General features: G+C 42.8%; 2 protein-coding genes across 2 annotated transcripts in view; both read left to right on the top strand.

Moving 5' to 3' along the window:
* The window catches only part of LOC309342310 (cytochrome P450 2D4-like), a 187,347-nt gene that overhangs the window by 120,815 nt on the left and 39,198 nt on the right, over positions 1 to 27,334 (top strand). The window lies entirely within an intron of this gene.
* Positions 15,318 to 27,334, top strand: part of LOC309342221 (cytochrome P450 2J2-like) — a 29,658-nt gene continuing 17,641 nt past the window's right edge. Inside the window, exons 1-4 of the mRNA XM_081862621.1 lie at positions 15,318 to 15,557; positions 21,610 to 21,766; positions 22,701 to 22,850; positions 23,191 to 23,351. Coding sequence (XP_081718747.1) covers positions 15,390 to 15,557; positions 21,610 to 21,766; positions 22,701 to 22,850; positions 23,191 to 23,351 — 636 coding nt within the window. The 5' untranslated portion in view covers positions 15,318 to 15,389. The remainder of the gene's footprint in view (positions 15,558 to 21,609; positions 21,767 to 22,700; positions 22,851 to 23,190; positions 23,352 to 27,334) is intronic.

Raw genomic sequence — 27,334 nt, 5'->3', positions numbered from 1 at the left:
AGACTTTCCTTGTTAGGCCGAATTGCTGTTATCAAGATGAATGTATTGCCGAGATTGTTATTTTTGTTCCAGACATTGCAAATTTTAGACAAGATGGACTGTTTCAAGAAGTGGCAGAAAGATATATCTAAATTTGTCTGGCAGGGCAAAAAACCCAGAATAAAATTTAAGATTTTGACTGATGCAAAGGATAGAGGGGGCTTTGCCCTGCCGGACTTAAAACTTTACTATGAAGCAGCAGCTTTTTGCTGGCTGAAACCATGGCTACTTCTTGAGAATACAGATATTCTGGATCTGGAAGGTTATGATAACAACTTTGGTTGGCATGCATATTTATGGTATGACAAGGTAAAGGTACATAGAAACTTTAAAAACCATATTGTCAGGAAAGCACTGTATAATGTATGGAACCGATATAAAGATTTGTTAGAGAGTAAAACCCCCAGGTGGTTGTCACCAATGGAAGCCAAGGCGGTAAAAAGACTGAACATGGATTCAGACTGGCCAAAATATTGTGAAATTATTGAATATGATGGTGAAAAGTTGAAACTACAGAGTTTTGAGAAATTGAAACCTAAAGTCCGAGACTGGTTACATTATTACCAGATTAATGAGACCTTTAAGCAGGACAGGAAACTAGGATTCCAGAAGGAGAGGTCAAAGTTAGAAACAGAATTGCTAGAACCCAATACTAAGAATTTGTCTAGAATGTATAATTTGCTGCTAAAATGGAACACACAGGATGAAACGGTTAAATCAGCCATGATTAAGTGGGCACAAGATATTGGTCATGATATTATGTTTGCTGACTGGGAGCAGTTATGGACCACAGGTATTAAATTCACGGCATGTAGTGCCTTAAAAGAGAATATAATGAAAATGATATATAGGTGGTACATGACCCCAGTCAAGCTTGCAAAGATATATCACTTGCCCAATAACAACTGTTGGAAGTGTAATGAATGTGAAGGAACTTTTTATCATCTTTGGTGGACCTGCCCGAAGATTAAGGCCTACTGGGAAATGATCTATAATGAAATTAAGAAAATCCTTAAGTGGACATTTGTAAAGAAACCGGAGGCTTTTCTCTTGGGCATGGTAGGCCAAATGGTTCCAAAGAAAGATAGAACTTTTTTTATGTACGCAACAACAGCAGCAAGAATTCTTTTGGCAAAGTATTGGAAGACTAAAGAATTACCTACTCTGGAAGAATGGCAGACCAAGGTGACTGAATTTATGGGACTGGCAGAGATGACCGGCAGAATCCGTGACCAGAGGAGAGAGACAGTGGAAGAAGACTGGAAAAAATTCAAAATCTATCTTAAAAATTGTTGTAAAATTTCGGAATGTTAAGATGTCAAGGGATTGGATATAAAGAATTACAGCTGTAAAAATTGAAACTTAAAAAACTTTAGAGAGAATTAAATATAAAAAGGGATGAAGGATTGCTAAAAAATTTTAAAACAAGAATGCAGTGAAGGGGAGGTTTGGGGAAGTCGTGTTATGTTTGTTTGTTTTTTTGTTTATGTTGTAAAATTAATAAAAATTATTTAAAAAAAAAAGAAGAAGAGAGAGGCGCTGGATTTTGGCGTTACAGTGCGCCACTGAAATTTGTGCTTATGCAACTCAAAAGGGCTGAAAGTTAAAGGGAGAGGGACTGGCAAGGAAAGCAGTCAGGCTCACTGCTGGCTGAAGTGAACCTCTGACAAGGAGTAGGAGGAAAGCGGCGGCAGCTGGACAGGGAATTACAGGAGCTTATTCTGACTGCAGTCTATCTCTCCTTCTCTCACCTCATATGGCCCCGGCTACTCTCCCTGAGCTGCTTCTCTCATTGCTGCTGTGCACCTCCCTCTGTATTCAGTAGCTCTTGCAAGTGACGCTTACACCCAGGTATCAATGGAACGTTTTCAAAACAAACGTAGGAATGTGTTGTGTGTGTTTTTTGTTTTGTTTTTTCAGATCAGAAGGGTACTGTGCCCTGTTGTAACAATTCGGGACTGCACATCTCGTGCGGGCGCATGATGAGCCACTTTTAAAGTATCCCAAGCCTCTTTGATATTGCTACAAAAAGATTAACAGGGCAACATCTCTGGAAATTAATGACGTAGTACCTAATTTCTCACTTAAGTGTGGATTTAAGATACAGTGGAACCTCGGTTTTCAAACGTTTTGGAACTTGAATGGCGTAAACCCAGGTAAACCCGGAAATAAATGCTTCTGTTTCTGAATGTGCCTCAGAAAGCAGAGAGAGAAAGAATGCAAACTGCCATAAGTCTCACCTTTCCCCCGGGATGCCTTTTCCGTGAGAGTTAGGCCCTCCCATCCCTGTGAATAGTTAGGGAAAACATGAGATGGAGCTGCCTGCTGCCATGTCTAGTTTGGTCCTGGCATTGGCTCTTGGTGGCAAGGCCAGTTCTGGTGCCACTTCTCAGTGGATTCCACGTGACCTGTGTATCATGTGGATGAGAATGGTTATCTCCTTCCAGGATGTAAGGGCAGTCTGTCAGCCAGGCTTCTCTTCCTCCTGAGCCACTTTACCTGTGTAGGTGGGGAAAATGCCACTGTAAATCAGTGAAGAGGAAAAGGAAATATTGGGGCGACCTGTCACCTGGAAAAGAGCTTCCTAGATGCTTCTCCCCAGTCCCTAGCAACAGCTTTACTCCTGCTTTAACCTACAAGTTTCCCTATCTCCCTGCCTGACCAGTGCATTTTCTATACTTAGTATGCATAGAAATTGGGCTTTTTGTAACGCAGCTCCAGCCGTCTGGAATAAGTTGCCAGCCGAAATCAGAAAAGCACCTAGTATTTTGATATTTAGGCACCTTATTTTAAAAAGGCTAATGCATGTAACCCTATCGTTTTACTCAATAACAACTGTATGATTTTAGAAATCGTTTTATAGGGTGGTATACAAGCAAGTTTTACTCAGAAATGGCCCATTCAAATTAAGGGCCCTAACTCAGTCATGTCTATTAATTTCAATGGTTCTACTCTGAGTAAAACTTACTTGACCATCCAGGTCCAACTCCATAGGGTGGCAAGTTGAGGACATTTGCCGGGGACCCAAGGTCAAGAGAAGACCCAGAGGTCCAACAATGTTTTATTTAAACTTTATTTATTTAATATTTCCCCCCTCAAACTAGAATTGTTCATGCTTGTTTTCAACACACTGCTTTCAAACTAGGCTGATTCTAGATCCTGCCATCCACAAGCCTAGGGGTGGCTACTTAATATGTGAAAACCCTCCTCATGATTATGTTTTATTTGAGAAAAATATTTAAGAAAAATATTTGTACAACGGTATTCATAAAAGTGAGTTTACAGCAAACATCCACATATACAGTAATAACTATGTAAAAATGTAACATTGGAGGTCAATTTTAAAAAGCCCCCTCCCCAGCAGTGATACAGACGTAGAATAGAATGTCCCTATTTTTATCTGAGGAATGTTGGAGGATATGGTACACAGTCCCCCAAAGCTCCACCACCGCACCATGCAGTTGTCCACATAGCTTTGTCTTGTGGTTCCACTAAGCTTTAGCTCAAGAAGATCAACAGCTACTTTGGGGCTCAAATCACTAGTTTGGTCTTTGTGGAACCCTTAATTTCCTCTTTGATCTCCCTCCTCCTGATGATGTCAGGTTCGCAGAAACCCTGCTGCATGTGGATTACATGAGAAGAAGAGAATATGAAAAAAAAGAGAGATGAGGGGGAAGGGAAAAAAGAAATAAAGCAAAAGAAGAGCAATGCATTTAACAGAGTAAATAAAACTCTCACAGCATTCCCAGCAAAACATAGATTCAGATTTTCTTGCACTTCATTATAGCAATACTGTACATAATTAAAAAGGTTAATTTTTCAACAAAGCAATCATATTCTTACATAGACCCACTACCCTGAATCATATTTGTCATTTTAGCATTAATGCTATACAGTGGTACCTCGGGATGCGAAGGGGATCTGTTCTGGAGCCCCGTTCACATCCTGAATGGAACGTAAGATACGACGGCGCATCTGTGCATGCGTGGGTCATGTTTTGCTGCTTCCGTGCATGCACGTGACGTCATTTTGAGTGTCTGCGCATGCACAAGCGGTGAAACCCGGAAGTAACAAGCTCTGTTACTTCTGGGTTGCCGTGGAGCTCAACCCGAATGCGCTCAACTTGAAGCACATTCAGCCCAAGGTATAACTGTATTCCCTAACTCTAGTCAATAAAGTCCTCTATATTTTTTGCCCCAGTTGTAGGCAATGGTTATTATGGCTGCACTTAATAAATAAGGGTCATCTCTCCATCATAGGCATTTTACACCTCTAACAAAAGCTATCAACTGTTGAGTATTTGCAATTAAGACACTTTGGTATTAAATGCCTTCTAATGATAAATTTCTAGAGACTTTCCTTAAGGCTTATGGTGTCTTGTGGTGCATTCAGCCATACCCAGATGTACAGAGTTTGACTTTATGTTGAGATCCGTAGAGACACCATTGATCCTTTGCTGAAGAGGCTCGCCAATCTTTCAGACAACTTAATTCTCTCCTCTTAGGCAAAGATCACAAGATGTCCTGGTTGGTAGCCAGATTCTGCGCCCAGATTTATAGGCACAGATCATCCTCTAAAATAAAATAGTTTACTAGGGAAATGCTGAAGTAGCCCTTTGGGGCGCCTCAGGGTCAATTTTTTATGGTAGCCCAAATCTAAGTTGTACGGGTGTATGTATATATCTCAATTTATTTATTTTTAACTCATGACTTAAGTATTTCCTTCTCAGATATCATACAGTACCAGAAAGGGTTGTGGTTTTTTTGTAGTGGTTTTTTAAAAAACAAGGCCTTAATCTGCTCAAGAATTAAAGGTGTACCCAAGTGAAACCATTTTTTGAAGTGAGTCCTGTAATATCTAGTAACTGAAGGAAAAAATAGTCCACCCTTTTGTTTTATTACACAGAGTCTTGGATTCTGTTTCAAGTCTTTTCTATTGTAAGTAAAGTCTACAAAAATATTTTCACAATCATTAAGGGTTTTATAGTGAACCCCCAGTGAAGAATTCATTTGAGAACACAATTGTTTTTGAAGCAGATATTTTTCTGTGCCGCAATTGTTTACCTGTGACTACTGATGTAACAGCCAATAATAATTTCTCATGGTTGTGTGCCATGGACTTTCTGGATGAAGAGGAGTGGTTGGAGGCACCAGCCGGGGAACACCTTAGAGAAGCAGCAGAGGAGGAAGACTCAGAGCCAGGATTGTGGTGGTGGGACTCTGAAGACATGTCAGAGGAGGAGGGAGTCTGGGAGGCAGAAGAAGCAACAGGCTCAAGGGAAAGAGAAGAGCCAGAGGAAAAAAATCCCTCAAAGGCAGGGCAGGGTGCAGAGGAAGGCACCTCAGGTCCCGGACCTCAAAGAGAAGAGGAAGAAGCTGCAACCGAAAAGCTGAAACAGCTTCTCAGCAGCTGCCTGGTCCCACTTCCTCCCTTGACTCCAATGTCATGCAGGTCTTTGCATGTAGCTGAACAGAAGGCTCAGAAAGCCCAAGGGGGACCCTTCCCACCAGAGTTTACGCCTGCTTGGGAAACATCCAGAGGAGGGGCTTTAGGAGGAAGCAGGAGGGGCCAAGTCTTGGCAACATCGCCACTGAGGGCAGCCATGCCTGTGGGCATTCTGCTTGTATACTATTTTCTTGAATAAAAAACTGACTTATGAGTCTCCAGGTCTCCGTTCTATCCACTCACCTGAGACTCTGGATGGGCAGCCACTGTCACATGGCATGGCCATGGTGGGTTCAGGAAGGCTGCCCTCTTCCGGTGCAGCCAGGGGAGGCAATGGCTGGCACTGCTCACCTCTGGCTGCATCGGGCCCTCAGGTAAGGGCAGGCATTGTCTGCTCAGCCAGTTGAGGGCTGGGGCTTGGGGGCTGCGAGCACCCCACACCCCAACCTATTTAAGGGGGTGGCCAGGTGTTGGTTGCCCTGTTTAGCCAATCATTGTGGGATTTTCCTACCCACCCAGTCCTTAGGGGCCTGCCTGAGGGGGAAGCGGGCACGTTACCTATGGACCTTGCTATGGTTTATTTGGTCAGCATATTTGGGGCCAAGGAGGAATTTTATCCTGCAAGCAAATTGACCAGCTTGTAGGTTTTCACAACTTTGGCAAAAAAAGGCATTGGGTTTTACCCTTAGTCATAGGGGTACCTAGGTAGGGGGGTCCAGGAGGGGTGACTCTGGGAGACCAATGGACCAAAACACCTCTCCCAATGGCAGCCTGTGTGGGATTGTGCCATTCAATTCACGTTGGGGGTGACTCCCCAACACAAGTTCCTATCAGGTAGCAGGCGGGCTGCCTGATGCAGGACACGTGCCCAATGCCTTAGCCAAACCTACTCTTTCCTGCAGTCAATCACGTTGTGGCCTAATACAACCCAATACCTGTCTCCTGTGTCATTATTGTGGCCCTCCCTTCACCTGCCACTGCCATTATGCACCTGCCAATGACCCTGCTCTGGCATTGTGTTTGGAGAGGTTTGCTAGGTCTTGAGTCATCCATATTGCATCAATCAACAAGCTTTACCTGTGTGCCATATTTGTAGGCTCATTCACATCAGATATCATAGTATAATTATTATATTCCCAGGTTTCTTATCTATCTGATGCTACAACTTATTATTCTTCAAGTGCGCACTGTTTGGTTTCCGCTGCGTAGAAGGAAATGCTTCCTTATTTATCCATGTGAAGTATGTTGGTTCATGAGCTGCATAAAGTGCAAGTTCAGTACCAGGCACCACCTGCACCAACAGTCATGGATTCCCGCAGAGAATAATAGGAAGTGTAGTTTCTTCAGGGTGTTGAGTTGTTTAAAAGGTAAGGGTAAAGGACCCCTGACAGTTAAGTCAAGTCGCAAACGACTCTGGAGTTGAGGCGCTCATCTCACTTTACTGGCCGAGGGAGCCAACATTTGTCCGCAGACAGTTTTTCCGAGTCATGTGACCAGCATGACTAAGCCGCTTCTGGCGAAACCAGAGCAGCGCACGGAAACGCCGTTTACCTTCCCGCCAAAGCGGTACTTATTTATCTACTTGCACTTTGATGTGCTTTCGAATTGCTAGGTTGGCAGGAGCAGGGAACGAGCAATGGGAGCTCACCCCGTCGCAGGGATTCGAACTGCTGACCTTTTCATTGGCAAGCCCTAGGCTCAGTGGTTTAGACCACAGCGCCAACCGTGGGCCTTTGAGTTGTTAGAGGTTCCCTATTCCCCTCACAGAGTTACAATTCCCAGAGAATTTTAACAATCTATCAATTTTCCCCATGGAACTCTAGAAATTAAAAGTTATGTTTACAATTAAATTAAAAGTTCTGTTTAAAAGCAGAAAAGATGCACTTATTTATTCACTCCTCCTTCACAAAGATGTGGTATATATGTTGCTACAAAGGTTGGGTGCCAAGTCCCCCAATCTCTGCTGAGCAAAGGCAAGATTCCAGCATGTCAGAGCTGGTTCTGTTGCAGGTCAGCACAGAGACTCAGGGATGAGCAGTGAAGTTGATTCTTTATTCAAGGAAACAGAATACAAACAGAAAACCTACAGGCAAGACCAACCCCAGTAAAGCAGTTGACAATCTGTGCCTCCTATTTTCCCCTAAGTCTCCCCTTTGGCTGGATGTTTCCCCAGCAGTCTTAAACTCTGTTAGGGAGGGACGCCCCTGTGCTCTCTGTGCTATTGGCCCTGCTACATGCAAGGTCCTCCATGTCCTTGGAGAAAACAGAGGAAGGGAATGGAATACAGTAGGATTGGCAGGCTCCTGTGGAGTTGTCACAGCCTTTGTCCCCTCATCATCCTCCTCAGCTTCCTGACCTATGTCTGCAGTGCTTTCTGCCTCTTCTTCTCTCTCACTCAAGCCTGTTGCTTCTTCAGCATCCAACTATTCTGCTGCCCTTTCATCCTCTGACCTGTCCCACCACCACTCCCTTGACTTTAAGCCTGCCTCTTCTGAGGCTTCAATAGGGGGTACTCCAGCTAGATCTTCCCACCACTCCTCATCATCCAGCCACAAGGGTTCCAGACACCCACCCAGGGTCATGTTTCTGTTGGGAGTTGAGACATGGCAGAGGCTATAGTGTTTTAAGATTATGGCTTATTTTACACATATATACAACCTTTAGTATTCAGTGGAGGGGCACACAGCAGCAGCAGCCCAGAACATGCCTCCTTTTTGCTCTGCTGCCTATCTTGGTCTCCAGGGCACATGAAATCAAGATTCCTTCTCCGCTTCCTGAAACTATCTTTCCTCATTCTGCTGTTCCTAAATAACTAATACCCAGTTCTTTTGAAGAACAGTTGTACCTTAGTTCTCAAATGCCTTGGTACTCATACATTTTGGCTCCCGAATGCCACAAACCAGGGAGTAAGTGTTCTGGTTTGCGAATATTTTTTGAAAGCTGATCGTCCAACACAGCTTCCGCTTGACTGCAGGAAGCTCCTGCAGCCACCTGGAAGCTGTTCCTTGGTTTTTGAATGGTTTCAGGAGTCGAATGGACTCCCGGAATGGATTAAGTTCGGGAACCAAGGTACCAATGTACTAATGGTTAATTGCCAACACACCCAAAAAGACTCAAGACCAGAAAGGTGGCTAACTGGTTATATTTATTAAAATATAACAACTATAGAATTTGCAATCGGAGTAATTCAGCCAAATTAACCAAAACCAATGAGGTCCAGGAGGTGAATAGATTGAAGGAAGGATTTAACCTCTCCCATCTTTCTGAGCTAGCTGCCAGCTGCTCAAGGCCCTTGGAAACTCCTCTCTGTTTATTGCATGCTCCCTGTTTATATGGTATCTGAACTTGTCATGCACAACGTGGCCCCATTGGCGAGCATTGACCCAGATGCGTCTGAGAGGCCTGAACACCACGCTGGCTCCAATATTAGTCAGATATTATCCAAAATCCACTCACCCACCTGGAGCTAAATTCTAACAAAACACCACTCCAGTCACACAGATGACACTCAATGATGTGAAGTAGGCAAAAAAGATGTTACACAGGCCAATTAGTGTCACCCCCCATACACACACACACACACACACACACACACACACACACACCGTACATATATATACTCAGTCCCCTCAAAGAAGTCAACAGCAGAGCCCACACTAGAAAATGAGAAGAGGTGAGTGTGCAGTATGGTATGAAGTGGGCTTAAATAGTCTGATCTCCATTTCTCCCCTATAGGGCAAATCACCCCATTTGGTTGCCCACATTACCCATGTGGGAGAGTCCGTCTCTCCTCTTCTTGCAGGAGATGAGGGTGTGGCAAATGTTGCAGCAAGAAGGTGAGACCCCCTGGCTTCTTCAGCAGCCTCCTTCATCTCTGCCTCTTGACCCTCCTTCTTTCCAGCCTCTGATTCTGGACTGCTCCCTGCCACAGACCCCTTCTGTTGTCTCTTCAGCTGCTGATACCTCCTCCTCCCCGTCTGCTCCCTTTTCTTCCTCTGCCCACTCATTGTCACCCTACCACCAATCCCCTGACTCTCAGCCTTCTTTCCTTGGGGGTTCCCTCAGGGGTCCCCAGCTGGTGCCTCCCACCACTCTGCTGCCTCCAGCCAGTCCACAACGGGAAAGACCTCAGTGATTTATGCTGAGATCTCAGTCAAAAATCACCTAGATCTCATGAAGATCTTATCCAAAATCATTGTCTATGCCAGCATTACTTCTCTGCCACTGGCATGGGGACACCAACATAGGGGCTTCCACCATCTGAGGAAATGGCTTCACCCCACTTAAAGGCTGTGCCAGACCTGCCTGTATGCATGGTTTGGAAAAGCAAGGCTATATGACAGATACCTCAGACTTGCCTGAGCATTTGAGAGATGAAGCAGAGAAATCCATGGAAATAAAAAAGAAAGAAAACATTCACACAACCATGATGCTACCAATTTAAATGACTTTAAAGGGATATTAGACAAGTTTGTGAAGGATACGCTACTAATGGACATCGTTCATGATGATTCTCTTCCATTTCCAGGAGCGATCACAAACCTTTTTAGGCCCATGGGCACCTTGGGAATTTGGGATTAGTCGCGGGGGTCAGCAACTTTTTCCAGCCGTGGGCTGATCCACTGTCCCTCAGACCATGTGGTGGGCCAGACTATCTATCTATCTATCTATCTATCTATCTATCTATCTATCTAGCTATATTGGGGGTGTGTGAATGAACGAATTCCTATGCCCCACAAATAACTCCAGGGCAGCAGCTGAAGAAGGAGCAAGAAGGAGTTTGATCCATCTTTAGATTTAGGGGAGCTAGTCTCAACCGTTTGTTGGGGGAGACCTAGGGTTTTTTGGGGGGGGGAGTTATTTGTCCTGTCTGTACGCTTCTTATGATGGAGGACCACTGTAGCCAGCCCCAACGACACGTTCTCAAGATGGAGAGTGAGGGAACAGCTGCAGTCGCCTGCGGTTCCTGCACAATGTTTGCCATCTTGCCAAAGGTTGCAGGCAGCTTTACCTGCAGCAATTGCATGTTGATTGCCCTCTTAAAAGACAAAGTCCAGCAACTGGAGGAATGTGTGGCTATGCTCCAAAGAATTAGAGAGCTGGAGCTCTTCTTGGAAGCAACAGAGCACACCGTCTCCACCAAGGAGGAGACAGGGGACTCCCCTGAGAAGGAGGCTAGTTCACCAACACAGGAGCCAGATATATGGAGAAACGTGACTCAAAGAAGTAGGAGGCCCAGGGTTCGCTCTGATTGTTTAGAAATACACAATCGCTTTGAAGTCCTCTCCCCTAGCATGGAAGACGAAGAGCAGACTCCATTTGAGGATCTCTCCCTCGTTACAGTCGATCAGGTATATGAAGACGAGCAGCAAAGTCAGTCCTCAGGGAATGTGCAGGCGACCTTGGAACAGACAGATCACTGAAGAACCCCGACCAAACCTAAGAGGAGGCGTGTAGTGGTGATAGGGGATTCCCTACTGAGGGGAACAGAAGCAGTGATCTGTGGGCCTGACAAGATGTCTCGGGAAGTGTGCTGTCGCCCCGGGGCTAAGATCCAAGATGTAACTGAACGACTGCAAGGAATCATAAAACCCACTGACAAATACCCCTTCCTCTTGGTTCATGTGGGAACCAATGACACTGCAAGCAATAGCCTCCAGAAGATCAAAAGAGACTATGAGGCTCTGGGCAGGAAATTGAAGCAATTAAATGCACAAATTGTCATCTCATCTGTCCTCCCTGTTGAATGACGTGGCCCAGGGAGAGAGGGAAAAATAGTGGAAGTGAACAGCTGGCTTCGCAAATGGTGTAAACAGGAACGGTTTGCATTCTTAGGTCACGGACTGCAGTTTCTTGAAGATGGACTTCTGGCAAGAGATGGGCTGCACCTCACAACGGTTGGGAGGAATGTTTTTGCCAAAAATCTCAGAAACCTCATCAGGAGGGCTTTAAACTGACTAATGTGAGGGAGGAAGACAGTGCTCCTGAAGGTAGGAGTCTATCAATTGATGAAGATGATCATCCAAATGTCATAGACCAAATGGAGCAAACAGCACGCAGACCTAGTGGTGGGAGGAAAAAATCCTTAAATAAGAGACACGGGGGAATGATTAATGGACTTCAATGTCTGTACACTAATGCGCAAAGCATGGGTAATAAACAAGATGAGCAAACTAAATATGACATAATAGGTATCACTGAGACCTGGTGGGATAAGTCCCACGACTGGAATGTAATAATGGAGGGATACAATCTATTTCAGAGAAACAGACCAGACAACAAAGGAGGAGGAGTGGCGTTATATGTCAGGGATGTGTATACCTGTGAAGAGATCCAAGATTTAGAACCTCAAAGCCAAAGTGAGAGCATTTGGGTCAAAATTAAGGGAGAGATGAATAACAGGGACCTCATTGTGGGAGTTTACTATAGATCCCCAAGCCAAACGGAGGACATAGATGATGCCTTCCTGGAACAGATGGCCAAGCATGCAAAAGGAAGGGAGATAGTAGTAATGGGGGACTTCAATTACCCGGATATTTGCTGGATGTCAAACAGCCAAGAGCATAAGGTCAAACAAATTCCTCACTGGCCTTGCAGACAACTTTGTTGTCCAGAAATTGGGAGAAGCAACAAGAGGAACAGCCATTTTAGATCTGGTCCTAACCAATGTTGATGACCTGGTTAGTGGGGTAGAAGTGGAAGGATCATTAGGCGCGAGTGATCATGCTCTTCTGAAGTTTACTATACAGCAGAAAGGAGCAGCCAAGCATACTAGGACTCAATTTCTTGACTTTAAGAGAGCCGACTTCATAAAACTTAGGGAAGTGCTGGGTGAGACCCCATGGACAGTAATATTAAAAGGAAAGGGAGTTCATGATGGCTGGGAGTTTGTTAAGAGGGAGATAGTAAAAGCACAACTTCAGGCAATACCAATGAGACGGAAACATGGAAGGTGCCTAAAGAAGCCAGGGTGGCTATCTAAAGAACTTTTAACTGAGTTAAGATTAAAAAAGGATGTGTACAAAAAATGGAAAAGGGGGGAAACCACCAAAGAGGAATTCAAACAAATAGCCAGCACGTGTAGACACAAAGTCAGAAAAGCTAAAGCACAGAATGAACTCAGGCTTGCTAGAGAGGTTAAAAGCAACAAAAAAGGCTTTTATGGGTATGTTCGTAGCAAAAGGAAGAACAAAGAAACAGTGGGGTCACTCAGAGGAGAAGATGGTGAAATGCAAACAGGGGACACAGAAAGGGCTGAACTCCTCAATGCCTTCTTTGCCTCAGTCTTCTCCGATAAAGAAAACAATGCCCGACCTGAAGAATTTGGAGCAAATGATTCAGCAGAGGAAACACAGCCCAGAATAACTAAGGAGATAGTACAAGAATACTTGGCTAGTTTAGATGTATTCAAGTCTCCAGGGCCAGATGAACTGCATCCAAGAGTATTAAAAGAACTGGCAGATGTGATCTCAGAACCACTGGCAGTCATCTTTGAGAATTCCTGGAGAACAGGCGAAGTCCCGGCAGACTGGAGGAGGACAAATGTTGTCCCTATTTTCCAAAAGGGGAAAAGAGAGGACCCAAATAATTACCGCCCAGTCAGTCTGACATCAATACCAGGGAAGATTCTGGAGCAGATCATTAAGCAAACAGTCTGTGAGCACCTAGAAAGGAATGCTGTGATCACCAATAGTCAGCATGGATTTCTGAAAAATAAGTCATGTCAGACTAACCTGATCTCATTTTTTGAGAGAATTACAAGCCTGGTAGATGAAGGGAACGCAGTGGATGTAGCCTACCTTGATTTCAGCAAGGCATTTGACAAGGTGCCCCATGATATTCTTGTAAAGAAGCTGGTAAAATGCGGTCTTGACTATGCTACCACTCAGTGGATTTGTAACTGGCTGACTGACCGAACCCAAAGGGTGCTCATCAATGGTTCCTCTTCATCCTGGAGAAGAGTGACTAGTGGGGTGCCACAGGGTTCTGTCTTGGGCCCGGTCTTATTCAACATCTTTATCAACGACTTGGATGATGGACTCAAGGGCATCCTGATCAAATTTGCAGATGACACCAAACTGGGAGGGGTGGCTAACACCCCAGAGGACAGGATCACACTTCAAAACGACCTTGACAGATTAGAGAACTGGGCCAAAACAAACAAGATGAATTTTAATAGGGAGAAATGTAAAGCATTGCACTTGGGCAAAAAAAAATGAGAGGCACAAATACAAGATGGGTGACACCTGGCTTGAGAGCAGTACATGTGAAAAGGATCTAGGAGTCTTGGTTGACCACAAACTTGACATGAGCCAACAGTGTGACGCAGCAGCTAAAAAAGCCAATGCAATTCTGGGCTGCATCAATAGGAGTATAGCATCTAGATCAAGGGAAGTAATAGTGCCACTGTATTCTGCTCTGGTCAGACCTCACCTGGAGTACTGTGTCCAGTTCTGGGCACCACAGTTCAAGAAGGACACTGACAAACTGGAACGTGTCCAGAGGAGGGCAACCAAAATGGTCAAAGGCCTGGAAACGATGTCTTATGAGGAACGGCTAAGGGAGCTGGGCATGTTTAGCCTGGAGAAGAGGTTAAGGGGTGATATGATAGCCATGTTCAAATATATAAAAGGATGTCACATAGAGGAGGGAGAAAGGTTGTTTTCTGCTGCTCCAGAGAAGCGGACACAGAGCAATGGTTCCAAACTACAAGAAAAAAGATTCCACCTAAACATTAGGAAGAACTTCCTGACAGTAAGAGCTGTTCGACAGTGGAATTTGCTGCCAAGGAGTGTGGTGGAGTCTCCTTCTTTGGAGGTCTTTAAGCAGAGGCTTGACAACCATATGTCAGGAGTGCTCTGATGGTGTTTCCTGCTTGGCAGGGGGTTGGACTCGATGGCCCTTGTGGTCTCTTCCAACTCTATGATTCTATGATTCTATGAAATAATAGCACACATTCTACTCATGTAAAAACACCAGGCAGGCCCCACAAATAACCCAGAGATGCATTTTAAATAAAAGGACATATTCTACTTATGTAAAAACATGCTGATTCCTGAACCGTCCGTGGGCCAGATTGAGAAGGCAATTGGGATGCATCTAGCCCCTGGGCCTTAGGTTGGCTACCCCTGCCTATGAGCACCATGCACTTGGCTCCCAGATGAGCCCCCCACCACCACCAAAGGAGAAGGAGAGAAGGAGAATGTGCCCATACACACTTTGCTTTTCCAAAGTTGGATCCAGTACATGTGGAGCAGAAAGAAGATGTGGGAAAACATGTCCCAGCTTCCTCCTTTAGCTCTATGTACTTTTCAAGGGAGAAAAATAGGGAACCACCTCGTGAACAAGGAGGCAGCAAGTGGGCGGGGGGGGGGGGCTCAGGCTTCCCATTGCACCCTTGGACAATGCCAGATTTCCAGGATCAGATGCTGCAAATACTGGAGAACAATAGTGGGTGAGGGATATTGCCTTCATGTCGTGCCTGAGGGCTTCCCATGGGCACTTGCACTCAATAGGACTGATTGGTCTGATCCAGCAGGCCTTTTCTCACATACTTTTTTAATTTCATGAATGTCTGGTATGCATTTCCCCGAATGTTTGTGGCACAAATCATTCTTACACTACCTAGAATTCTAATTGCAATTCATATTAAACACCCCCCCCCCCCGACATTTGAGTGACACACATAAGAATGATTATAGAGTCCGGCTGTGGTGCGTGCCTCGAGGTCTCATTACAGGGCTATTTGATGGGATGTCAGAACCTTTGTTGCTTAATTGCATTTAGTAATGGAGTATATAAAGAGAGAGAGAAATGCGAAGGTCTCTGAGGAATCAAAAAGCTCTTGAAGAAGGAGAGCTGAATCTAACCAGGGGTCCTAGAAAGAAACAAGGTGAAAGAGAAGGATGGAGATAAGGGCATTTTTGATTGCTGTGCTGGTGGTTCTTCTGATTCTGCACTTCCTGAAACAACTCTGGTCACGCAGGCAATATCCTCCAGGACCTTTTCCGCTTCCTCTCATTGGAGGTTTGTGGAAATCCGGGGCGAAGCTTCGTGAAGATACTTTCATTAAGGTACTTCTTAGTAATAACTCAGTCTAATGTCAATAATTGTTTTATCAATTTTCCCCAACCATTCTGGTATTTAAGCTTAAACAGTACCATGGGTTTAAATGCTAACTGCAAGGGCCACAATTTAATACACAATTAAATGCGATGAAACTCCTACACTTAAAAATCATTGAATTAAAATTAAAACTGAATTTAATTAAAAATCATCCAAGGTTCCATTGCAAAAGTAACTTAATTCCTTTTCAAGTCACCCAGAATTTTTACAAACTACTTTCAGGCGTAATAAGGGCAAGCTCAGTTGGTTAGACCATGGTGCTGATAACAACAAGGTTGCAGGTTCGATCCCTGTATGGACCAGCTGCATATTCCTGCATTGCAGGGGGTTGGACTAGATGATCCTCAGGGTCCCTTCCAACTCTACAGTTCTATGATTCTATGATTCTAAGTAAAAGTAACTAACAAATTTAATAAACAAGCAAAACAAAACAAAAACAATTCAGAGATTTTGGAATTAATTTTGTGAATCTGTTAATCTGAATTAGTTCATTCCTGCCACTGCTGCTGTGTTATATAGGCCATACACAGGCAGACCTAGAAGCTGCCATGCAGATAAAAGTTTGATAGAACGATGATGGAAGAAGAGGAGGATTTGGGGCTCTTGAATTTCAGTGGCTCCCTGTGCAGCACTAAAATTTGGCGCTGCCCATTCACCACTTGCTCCCCATTATACAGTGGTACCTCGGGTTAAGTACTTAATTCGTTCCGGAGGTCCGTTCTTAACCTGAAGCACCACTTTAGCTAATGGGGCTTCCTGCTGCCACCGCGCCACCGGAGCACGATTTCTGTTCTCATCCTGAAGCAAAGTTCTTAACCCGAGGTACTATTTCTGGGTTAGCGGAGTCTGTAACCTGAAGCGTATGTAACCTGAAGCGTATGTAACCCGAGGTACCATTGTACATCATTGTTGTGGTGCCACCTGAGGCACTGGCACCCAGTGTGGCCGAACCGGTCATGCTACCCTAAAATCACCTCTGATGGTTATTCTGCATGTCTATCCCCTCTGCTTGTAAATAATCCAGGGTAGTTGTGCAGAACCTTTGGCCCTCCAGCCACTGCAGAACACAACTCCCATCTTCCATGGCCACCAGCCGTGCTTGCCGGGGCTGATGGAAATTGTACTTTATCAACTTGGGGGGGGGGAGTACACACTTAATGTAGTGGGTGTTGTAAGCAAGAAGAGGGGCAAAGCACCAAGGACAATTGAACACAGCCAAGACAAGCTCTGTTGGGTTTTGTGCTGAACTGTTTATTTAGCCCAACTGTATGTTTAGTTGGATGCATTTCAGAGATAAACTTCTTTTGTTTCCTAGAGCAATTTCCTAGAGCAAATCATTCCTTTGTCAGAAGCTATCCGCAATACAAATAATAGTAATAATATAAAAGGTCATTATTAATAATACTGAAAACTACAAAACCGTATAAAAGATGAAAATGTGCATTCAAAAATCACAAATCAAAAATGTAAGTTGCATACTGTTACACTGAGGAAGCGCATAACACTTATGATTATAACCAACCAGAGATTTAACATGAAAATCTTTGCCCCCATTTTTCAAGCCTTTTGGAGCTATCACTTCTGATGCATATGCACATCATATCTAAACCACACAGCACCAAACAGATACATGTAAGAAAAGGCATTTAAAAATGACAAGGAACGTAGGTCCACAGCATTCATTCATGGCAACCTTTCAACAGATAGTAACCTGCATATGCTATTCAATTTCTTAAGCCTTGGAAAATCTTCATATTGGTCACTCAAACTAGAAACACTTTTTATAAAACAGCAAATCATTCTTAATGGATCTCGGCAGTAAACACTAATCTCCAGGTAATAATCTCACCAAGAGCAACTCCTCCTCCTTCTTCTTCCATCACCTGTAGCCAAGTAAGTTTGTCTTCCATGAACATAGACTTAACAGTGAGTCTGTAAGTGACTGTGGAAGCCAATTCTGGATCCATACATCCTTCCACAATGGGGACATAGGTTCCTGGGCGGGAGTTGATCACGGTGAGGGTTTGCCAAGCGTGCCTTCCTCTTAGCATGTTTCTCCCTTTTGTCTTGAGTTCAAGTGTCTTCAAAGCCCATGACACCTTTGGTAAAGGCTGTTCTCCAATTGGAGTGCTTGCAGGCCACTGTTTCCCAGTTGTCAGTGTTTATACTACGTTTTTTAGATTTGCCTTGAGAGAGTCTTTAAGGCTCTTCTGTTGACCACTGGCATTACACTTTCCATTTTTTAGTTCAGAATAGAGTAGTCGCTTTGGAAAATGATAATCAGGCATCTGCACAACATGACCAATCCAACGAAGTTGATGTTGAAGAATCATTGCTTCAACAGTGGTGATCTTTGCTTTTTCCGGTACACTGGCATTAGTTTGCCTGTCTTCCCAAGTGATGTGTAAAATTGTTTTGAGACACCGTTGATGGAGTCTTTCGAGAAATTGGAGATGGCATTTATAAGTGGTTCATGTTTCACAAGCATGCAGTAAGGTTGGTAGTACAATAGCTTTGTAAACAAGCATTTTGATTTCCCTGCGAATGTCCTGGTCTTTAAACACTCTACACATCAGCCGGGAGAAAGCTGCACTAACAGAGCTCAGGCGATGGTGGTTTTTGGCATCAATGTCAGCCCTTGTGGAAAGATAATTGCCCAGGTAGGAGAAGTGATCAACATTTTCCAACCATGCACCATTGAGTTGTACTTGTGGTGTTGCAGAGGCGTTGTTTTGTACTTGTTGGTATAGCAGAGGGGTTGTTTTGTACTTGTTGGTGCAGCACTTTGGTTTTTGGTTTTTGTATGTTGAGCGATAGGCCAAGATTTTCGTAAGCTTCTGTGAAGATATTTAAGATGGTTTGGAGGTCATCCTCTGTGTGTGCGCACACTACGTTGTCATCAGCATACTGAAGCTCTATGACAGAAGTTATGGTAACCTTACTCTTTGCTTTCAGCCTACTCAGATTGGTTGGAGGTTGGATGACAGCTAACAGATTGAGGTTGAATCCTGACAAGACAGAAGTACTGTTTTTGGAGGGCAGGGGGCGAGCAGGTGTGGGGGACTCCCTGGTCCTGAATGGGGTAACTGTGCCCCTGAAAGACCAGGTGCGCAGCCTGGGAGTCATTTTGAACTAACAGCTTTCCATGGAGGTGCAGGTCAATTCTGTGTCCAGGGCAGCTGTCTCCTATCTCCATCTGGTACGCAGGCTGAGACTCTACCTGCCTGCAGACTGTCTCACCAGAGTGGTGCATGCTCTAGTTATCTCCTGCTTGGATTACTGCAATGCACTCTATGTAGGGCTACCTTTGAAGGTGACCCAGAAACTATAACCAATCCAGAATGCGGCAGCCAGACTGGTGACTGGGAGTGGCAGCTAAGACCATATTGCACCAGACCTTAAAGACCTACATTGGTTCCCAGTACATTTCTGAGCACAATTCAAAGTGTTGTTGCTGACCTTTAAAGCCCTAAATGGCCTCGGCCCAGTATACCTGAATGAACGCCTCCACCCCCATCGTTCAGCCTCCACTGAGGTCCAGCACCCAGGGCACCGAGGTTGTGTGTGCAAAACTGAGAAGATCCTTAACTGAGAAGGTCTATTTGGGGGTGCCAAATTTTGTTCTCGCCAAGGAGTGCGGTGGAGTCTCCTTCTTTGGAGGTCTTTAAGCAGAGGCTTGACAACCATATGTCAGGAGTGCTCTGATGGTGTTTCCTGCTTGGCAGGGGGTTGGAATCGAAGGCCCTTGTGGTCTCTTCCAACTCTATGATTCTATGATTCTATGATTCTATGAGATCATCGTATTACAAACTTTGCCCTTGACTGCCACTGTGAAAGAAATGGCACTGGGACAGGAAGTTCACAGGCTGATCTTGCTACCATTTACAATTCAACACTTGCCATATAGAAAATGCAGCAACTTTTTGGCATGTTGCTGATTTCACTTAGCTACCCATGCCCTAATTATTCTAATATAACTGACCTTGTTTACATGGTTTTGTGCCTTTCAATATTATTAAGAACCTTGTCCTTTTACATTAGTTTTAATATTATTACTATGTACCTTGCTTGTAGCTGCTGGATTAAGGAGGCTTATCTCTGAAACATATCTTGCAAAACAAAAGCTGAGCTAATCAAACAGTTTATTAGAATAAGCTCTGGAATTTGTCTTCCTTCTCTTCCATTGTATTCTGCCTATGACCTAGAATGCTGGGAACCTCCTCCCTTCCAACAGATTACTGGGCACAAATTCTCTTGGCAATGAAGTAGGAGCTCATCATCTCTTACCAAGAAAATGAAGGAGCTTGTCGCTCACATGTAGCTATTATTAGTCATTTAATTTATAAATATCACCCTTAATCCACAGATCAGGGCAGTTCACAACCTAATAACAATAATAATAATAATTAATAATAATTTTATTATTTATACCCCACCCATCTGCCTAGGTATCCCCAGCCACTCTGGGTGGCTTCCAGCAGAATATAAAAACATAATAAAACGTCAAATGTTAAAAACTTCCCAATACAAGGCTGCCTTCAGGTGTTTTCTATAAGTCAGAATACAACATGCCTGTTGTCTTTGTCTATGGAGTTTTCTTGGCAGGGATACTGGAGTGTCTTGCCGGTTCCTGCTCCATATTGAGGGCACAAGGAGAAGGGGATGGGAGAGGACGAGATGGTTGGACAGTGTTCTTGAAGCTACCAGCATGAGTTTAACCAAACTGCTGGAGGCAGTGGAAGACAGAAGTGCCTGGCATGCTCTTGTCCATGGGGTCACGAAGAGTTGGACATGACTAAACAACTAAACAACTAAAACAGAATACAACATACATAAAATACACGATAAAAGCAAGAACAAAAAACTAACAAACCAGTAACCCTTCCCACAAACAAATTTTGAAAAGGTATAAGATGTTAATCAGCAAGAGGTCTGGTTGAAGAGCAACAGTTTCGTCTTAAACACCTAAAAGTGTATAATGAAGGCATCAGCTGAACCTCCCTTGGGAGAACATTCCACAAAAAGGAGAGACTACAGAAAATGCCAGTTTTTGTGTTGCCATCCCCTGGACCTCTTGTAGAGGAAGCACACAAAGATGAGCCCCAGATGATGATTGCAGGGTCCTGATCAGATCATATGGGGAGAGGCAGTCCTTGAGGTATTGAGATCCTAAGGCTTTGTAGATCAAAACCAATACTTTTAATTGGGCCCAGAAACTAATTGGCAGCCAATGCAGTCAGAGCAGAATCAGTGTAATATGCTCAAACAGTCTTCTCCTGATGAGCAACCTGCCCACTGAATTCTGCACTATCTGAAATTTCTGTACCATTGTTAGATGCAGCCCTATGTATAACACATTGCAGCAATCTAAGGAATAGAAAATCAAAACAGGTAGTTTTCCATTGCCTTCTCCGCAAGAATTCACTCCTTGTCAGTCCATATTTTCTTTTATTTATTTGTTTATTTAATCCATTTATAAGCCATTTTTTTCCAGAGAAAACAATTCAAAGAATACAAGACTACTCAGCCATCAGATAAGAGCATAACTTTTAAAACATCTGAAATTGGTAATAATCTCTAGCCCAGAGATATATTTGGGAGACCTCTTTTTAATTCCTTACCATATATTTGTCTGGTGGCGATGCCCCTGCTGTGACCCACCGTGGATCAGAAACCTGACCCAGTGCTCTAGCCCAGCTTATGCCAACCTGGTGCCCTCCAGACTACAATGCCCATCTGCTCCAACCATCACGGCCAATGGGCAGGGAGTTGCAGGTCTACAGTCACTGGTGGGCTTCAGTTTCCACATCCCTGCACAAAATGTGCAAGAGAGAGTAAAACAAATGGGTTGGGAAGGGAGGGAGGGAGGGAGATGCTGGCAAAAGAAGCTGTGAGAAGCTGTAGAGGTCAGGAAGGCTGGAGCTCATGTGTTAAGTTGAAATAGCCACCTGTTTACTTTGAACATAACGTTCCTCTCCTCTCTTTTGACCCAAATGGTAGATGGCAAAGCAATATGGAAACATTTACACCATGTGGATGGGACATATACCCCTTGTAGTCCTGTCTGGATTCCAAGCAGTGAAAGAAGCTCTCATTGACCACTCTGAACAATCTGACGAGCGACCAGTGTCATCTTTCTTTAGCACAAAAGGAAAGGGTGAGTAGTGAAGAATGAGACAATCTACTGGTATTTCCCCCAGAGAAAAGTTTAAATGATAGTCTGGATAAACAAAGCTTCTCTATTAAGTGCAGGAAATGGGTTGTTGGAGCCAATGCTAGTCCTACAGTACACCCATTGTAATTAATGTGCATGGCTAATGAAGGTCTATTAATTTCCATGAGTCTTCTCTGAGTAAAACTTACCTAGATGCAACCCAATCCTCTAGCAAATGTTTTATGGATAGCCTAACTACTGCCATTCATGCACTAGTAACCTCCAGGTTGGATTACTGCAATGTTTGTTTTTTGGGACTGCCCTTGCGATTAGTCCAGAAGCTGCAGCTGATGAATAATGCAATGGGTCAACTGCTCATGGGGGCACAAACAGCCAACATGTTACGCCACAGTTGAAAGAATTCCACTGGCTGCCAATTAGCTACTGGGTTTATTTTATTTTATTTATTAAATTTATATACCGTCCTACGTCAAAAAATATTGGGGTGGCTCACGAATAATTTAATGATGTTGGTTTTGGTGTATAAAGGCATATACAACTTGGGATCAAGATACTCAAAAGATCATCTCATTCCTTATATACCTAGTCAATAACCAGACTCTGTGGGTGAGGGCCTCCTGCAGGGACTTCTGGGACCATCTGACTTCTGTTCTGTTATCACACAATAATGAATAATGAATTTCCGAATGACGAAAGGCAATGGAAAGTGAGATTCTGTTATGCCAATATCGTAGAGATACCCATATAATACTCTGAGACGGATTCTGCATCATCTTCTAATTCTTTGCTTCAGAGAGACCAAGTAGTTATTAAATTCAAGGACATGAACTTCAGTGAACATAGTTTCTTCCAGGCTGACAACTTAATTATTTACATTAATTTCTGTAAATAATAATTTCTCAATGATTTCCCATAGGTATTATATTATCAAATGGTCACGTCTGGAAGCAACAGAGACGGCTTGGTGTAGTTACTATGCGGAAGCTGGGACTGGGGAAGAAAGGCATGGAGAACCAAATAGCAGAGGAGGCCCGTCAACTTGTGGAGGTCATTGCAAGTTCAAAGGGTACATGATCCTAGGTGATGGTGATGGGTTTTCTTATGTTCCAGTCTGCAGAAATCTATGTGTACTACCTCTGTCCATTTTGGAAAGGAATGTAATATGCTCTAGAATCACAGAATGGTAGACTTGGAAGGGACCCAGAGAGTCATCTAGTCCAATCCCCTGCAATACAGGAATTCTGACCACAGCTTTCCCTGGGTGGACTTGAACCACCAACCTTCTGTGAGACACACTGCCCCATTGTGCTGGAGACCACAGCATGTTTCTCTTGATCATCATAAAATCCCACTCTCAGTATGAGCAGGAGCAGCTGAACTCACATTAGTATAACTTTATTTTGCAGGACAACCACTTGACCCCTCCTTGCCCATCACTAATTCAGTCTCCAACGTGATATGTGCTGTGGCTTTTGGGCACCGGTTTGCTCTTGAAGATGAAATGTTCGGGAAGCTGATAGAAGCCATGGATTTTGTCCTAAAATTTCAAGGCAGCATCCAGCATTCTGTGAGTGGACATTTTCATTCCTACTGAGCCAGAGAGGTCTCCCAAGGATCTTAGGGCCCCCATTCAGCATTCTGAAATCCATTATGATAGAGGATAGAGTGTTGGAGAAGATAGATTAGGTTTAAATCTAAGATAAGGGCCATTTACGATCTCATAGCATAAATCATTTCTCAAGATTATTATAAAGATTGAAAAAAAGAATAAGGAGACTATGTCCAACCACAGGGGACTCTTTGGAGGAAAGATGTGATAAAAATGGAACAATGACCTTCAAAACAGGTTGTCTACAGCCCATGGTGTTAGCATAATAATCTTCTCAAGAAGGGAATTACATAGTTTTGTTGCCATCATAGTAAATTAAATTTGTTTTCTTTCTGCCCACTGAATATCAAGACTCATGGGACTTGTTTGCTGAGCCTGAGGTAATATATTGGCAGCCCTATTATGGACCATTTTAAGATCTTCAGGTTTTAAGAAAGACAAAATATTTCTTTTTCTTTTTTTTAATAATATTTATTAAATTTTACAAAAGAAAAAGGTTAACAAACTGACAAAAAACAACAAATATCACAAAAAAACAAAAAGAAAAAACACATAAAAAAGCAAATTTAGCATAAAAAAACTCTCTTTCAAATTTATGACCTTCAAAACCTTATTTCCCTTACTTCCACCCGCCTCCCTTTCTTGTATTCCACTTAAAAATTAATTCAGCAAGATCATTTGTTATTCACTTTCATCCTTTATCCCTCCCTTTGTACTCTTATTTATCTTGGTCACTGGAACCCCTTCGTTTCATTTTCAATGTCCTCAACATTCATATATTTTACATTGTTTTTGTAGGTAGGCTTTAAACTTCTTCCAATCCTCTTCCACCTGCTCTTCTCCTTGATCTCGGATTCTGCCGGTCATTTCTGCCAATTCCATATAGTCTATTACTTGCATCTGCCAATCTTCCAGAGTGGGTAAATCTTGCGTCTTCCAGTGCTTTGCGATGAGTATTCTAGCTGCTGCTGTAGCATACATAAAAAAAGTTCTATCCTTCTTTGACACCAATTGGCCGACCATACCCAGGAGAAAGGCTTCTGGTTTCTTCAAGAAGGTATACTTAAATACCTTTTTCAGTTCATTATAAATCATTTCCCAGTACGCCTTAATCCTTGGGCACGTCCACCAAAGGTGAAAGAATGTTCCTTCAGTTTCTTTACATTTCCAACATTTATTATCGGGCAAATGATAGATTTTTGCAAGCTTGACTGGGGTCATGTACCACCTATATATCATTTTCATAATATTCTCTCTTAAGGCATTACATGCCGTAAATTTCATACCGGTGGTCCACAACTTTTCCCAGTCAGCGAACATAATGTTATGACCAACATCTTGTGCCCATTTTATCATAGCAGATTTTACCATTTCATCCTCAGTGTTCCCTTTCAACAGCAGATTATACATTCTCGACAATATCTTAGCATTGGGTTCTAGCAGTTCTGTTTCCAACTTTGATTTTTCCACCTGGAAACCATTTTTCCTATCTAAATTATAGGCCTCTCTTACTTGAAAGTAATGTAACCAGTCTTGCACCTTATCTTTAAGTTTCTCATAACTCTGCAATTTCAATTTGTCTCCCTCCTGCTCCAAAATTTCCCAATATTTAGGCCAGTTCGATTCCATATTAAGTTTTTTCAAGGCCTTTGCTTCCATAGGAGAAAGCCACCTTGGGGTTTTGTTTTCCAAAAAATCTTTATACTTCATCCAGACATTAAACAATGCTTTCCTGACAATATGGTTTTTAAATGCTTTATATACTTTAGCCTTACTGTACCACAGGTATGCATGCCACCCAAAAACATTGTCATATCCTTCCAAGTCTAGAATGTCCGTGTTTTCAAGAAGTAGCCAATCCTTCAGCCAGCAGAAAGCTGCTGCCTCATAGTATATCTTAAGGTCCGGCAGGGCAAACCCCCCTCTATTCTTTACATCAGTAAGAATTTTGTATTTTATTCTGGGCTTTTTGCCCTGCAAGACAAATCTAGAAATTTCTTTTTGCCACTTCTCGAAACAGTCCATTTTGTCAATAATTTGTAGCGTCTGAAACAAAAACAACATTCTTGGCAATACATTCATTTTAATAACCGCAATTCTGCCCAGTAAGGAAAGCTTCAAATTTGTCCAAATCTCAAGATCTTTTTTCACCTCTGCCCAACACTTCTCGTAATTATCCTTAAATAGATTAACATTCTTAGAAGTCATATTCACCCCTAGGTATTTTACTTTTTTCACCAATGTTAAGCCTGTTTCTTCCTGAAACCTTTCCTTCTCAATCAGTGTTAAATTTTTCTCTAAAACCATAGTTTTGGATTTATTCAATTTAAAACCTGCCACCTGACCAAATTCTTGGATTATTTCCAAAGCTCTTTTAGTACTTGGGATTGGCTCCTGCAATGTCAATACTAGGTCATCTGCAAAAGCTTTAAGTTTGTAGTGTTTAACTCCGACCTGTATACCCTGAATCTGTTGGTCCCTTCTAATCATGTTCAGCAAGACCTCCAGGACTGAAATAAAAAGCGGGGGGAAATTGGGCAGCCTTGTCGTGTCCCTTTCTCTATCTTAACTTCTTCTGTAACAGCATTATTCACTATTAATTTTGCCTTTTGTTCTGAATAAATCGCACCTATACCATTTCCAAACCTTTCTCCAACCCCCATCCCTTGCAGATTTTTCCTCATAAAACTCCAAGAAATATTATCAAAGGCTTTCTCTGCATCAATGAATATCAAAACAGCTTTTGTGTTAATATTAACTTGTAGTTTTTCCAAAATGTCAATTAAGTTCCTCATATTATTTGACAAATGTCTACCTGGAAGAAAGCCAGCTTGGTCTTTATGTATCATTCCCGATAAAACTTTTTTCAATCTTTTAGCCAAAATATCAGCAAACATTTTGTAATCCACATTAAGTAGGGATATGGGGCAGTAGTTCTTAAGTTGTGTCTTTTCAGACTCATTCTTCGGTATAAGCGTGATGTATGCTTCTTTCCACGACTCCGGCGCTCTTTTCCCCTCCATAATTTCATTACAAACCTCCATCAATGGTTGAATTAAATAGTCTTTCATAACTTTATAGTATTTGGAGGTTAATCCATCTGGGCCTGGAGATTTGCCTAAAATATTCCTGAGGCACTGGGACCTAATATAAAATATAAAATATAAAATATAAAATATAAAATATAAAATATAAAATATAAAATATAAAATATAAAATATAAAATATAAAATATAAAATATAAAATATAAAATATAAAATATAAAATATAAAATATAAAATATAAAATATAAAATATAAAATATAAAATATAAAATATAAAATATAAAATAATATATAATTCTCCCAAAGTTCAATGGCCACAGAACCCTGAGAGACTGTGGGTGAAATAACTTGGAAAAGCAGGGACTAATGAGGCACAGAATGGGTTATTCTGAAAGACAGCAAGCCTGGCTGGATCTGTAAGCTCTACACTGCAAAGATTACAGTTGGAGCATGTGAGCATCTCTAAATTTTGGAAACATTTCAAGAGAGCCATAAATGCCCATGTTTCAAGCGTGCTACAATAACTGTTGAAGAGTCCAACCCCATATTCAACAGAGGTGCACTGATTTTCCCAAGGGGGGCGGGGAGCAAATCAATTTGCTGATTTGAATTGGGAGGAGGGGAGATTGAATTTAGCAGTGGCAGTCATGGTGGTGCCTACTGTGACCCCCCTGCAGACACCACCTTTCCTAGAATGTTTTTAATGGTTGCTCTCACTGCTTAAAAAAAAAGCAGCTCCCTTCTGTATGACCCAACTAAACCCTTTTGATCTGGGGGATGGGCAGACCTGTCAATTTCAGTTTCTCATTTTTCCTGTTTCTCATTTTCCTGTGTTAAATACAGTTCTCCACATTTCTACATCAATTCCTGATCTTAAAAAAAGGTCTCATGAAATT

The sequence above is a fragment of the Podarcis erhardii genome (genome assembly GCF_964252035.2).
Source record: "Podarcis erhardii genome assembly, chromosome: 5".
NCBI lineage: Eukaryota > Metazoa > Chordata > Lepidosauria > Squamata > Lacertidae > Podarcis > Podarcis erhardii.
This window is presented reverse-complemented; position numbering and strand designations above follow the sequence as displayed.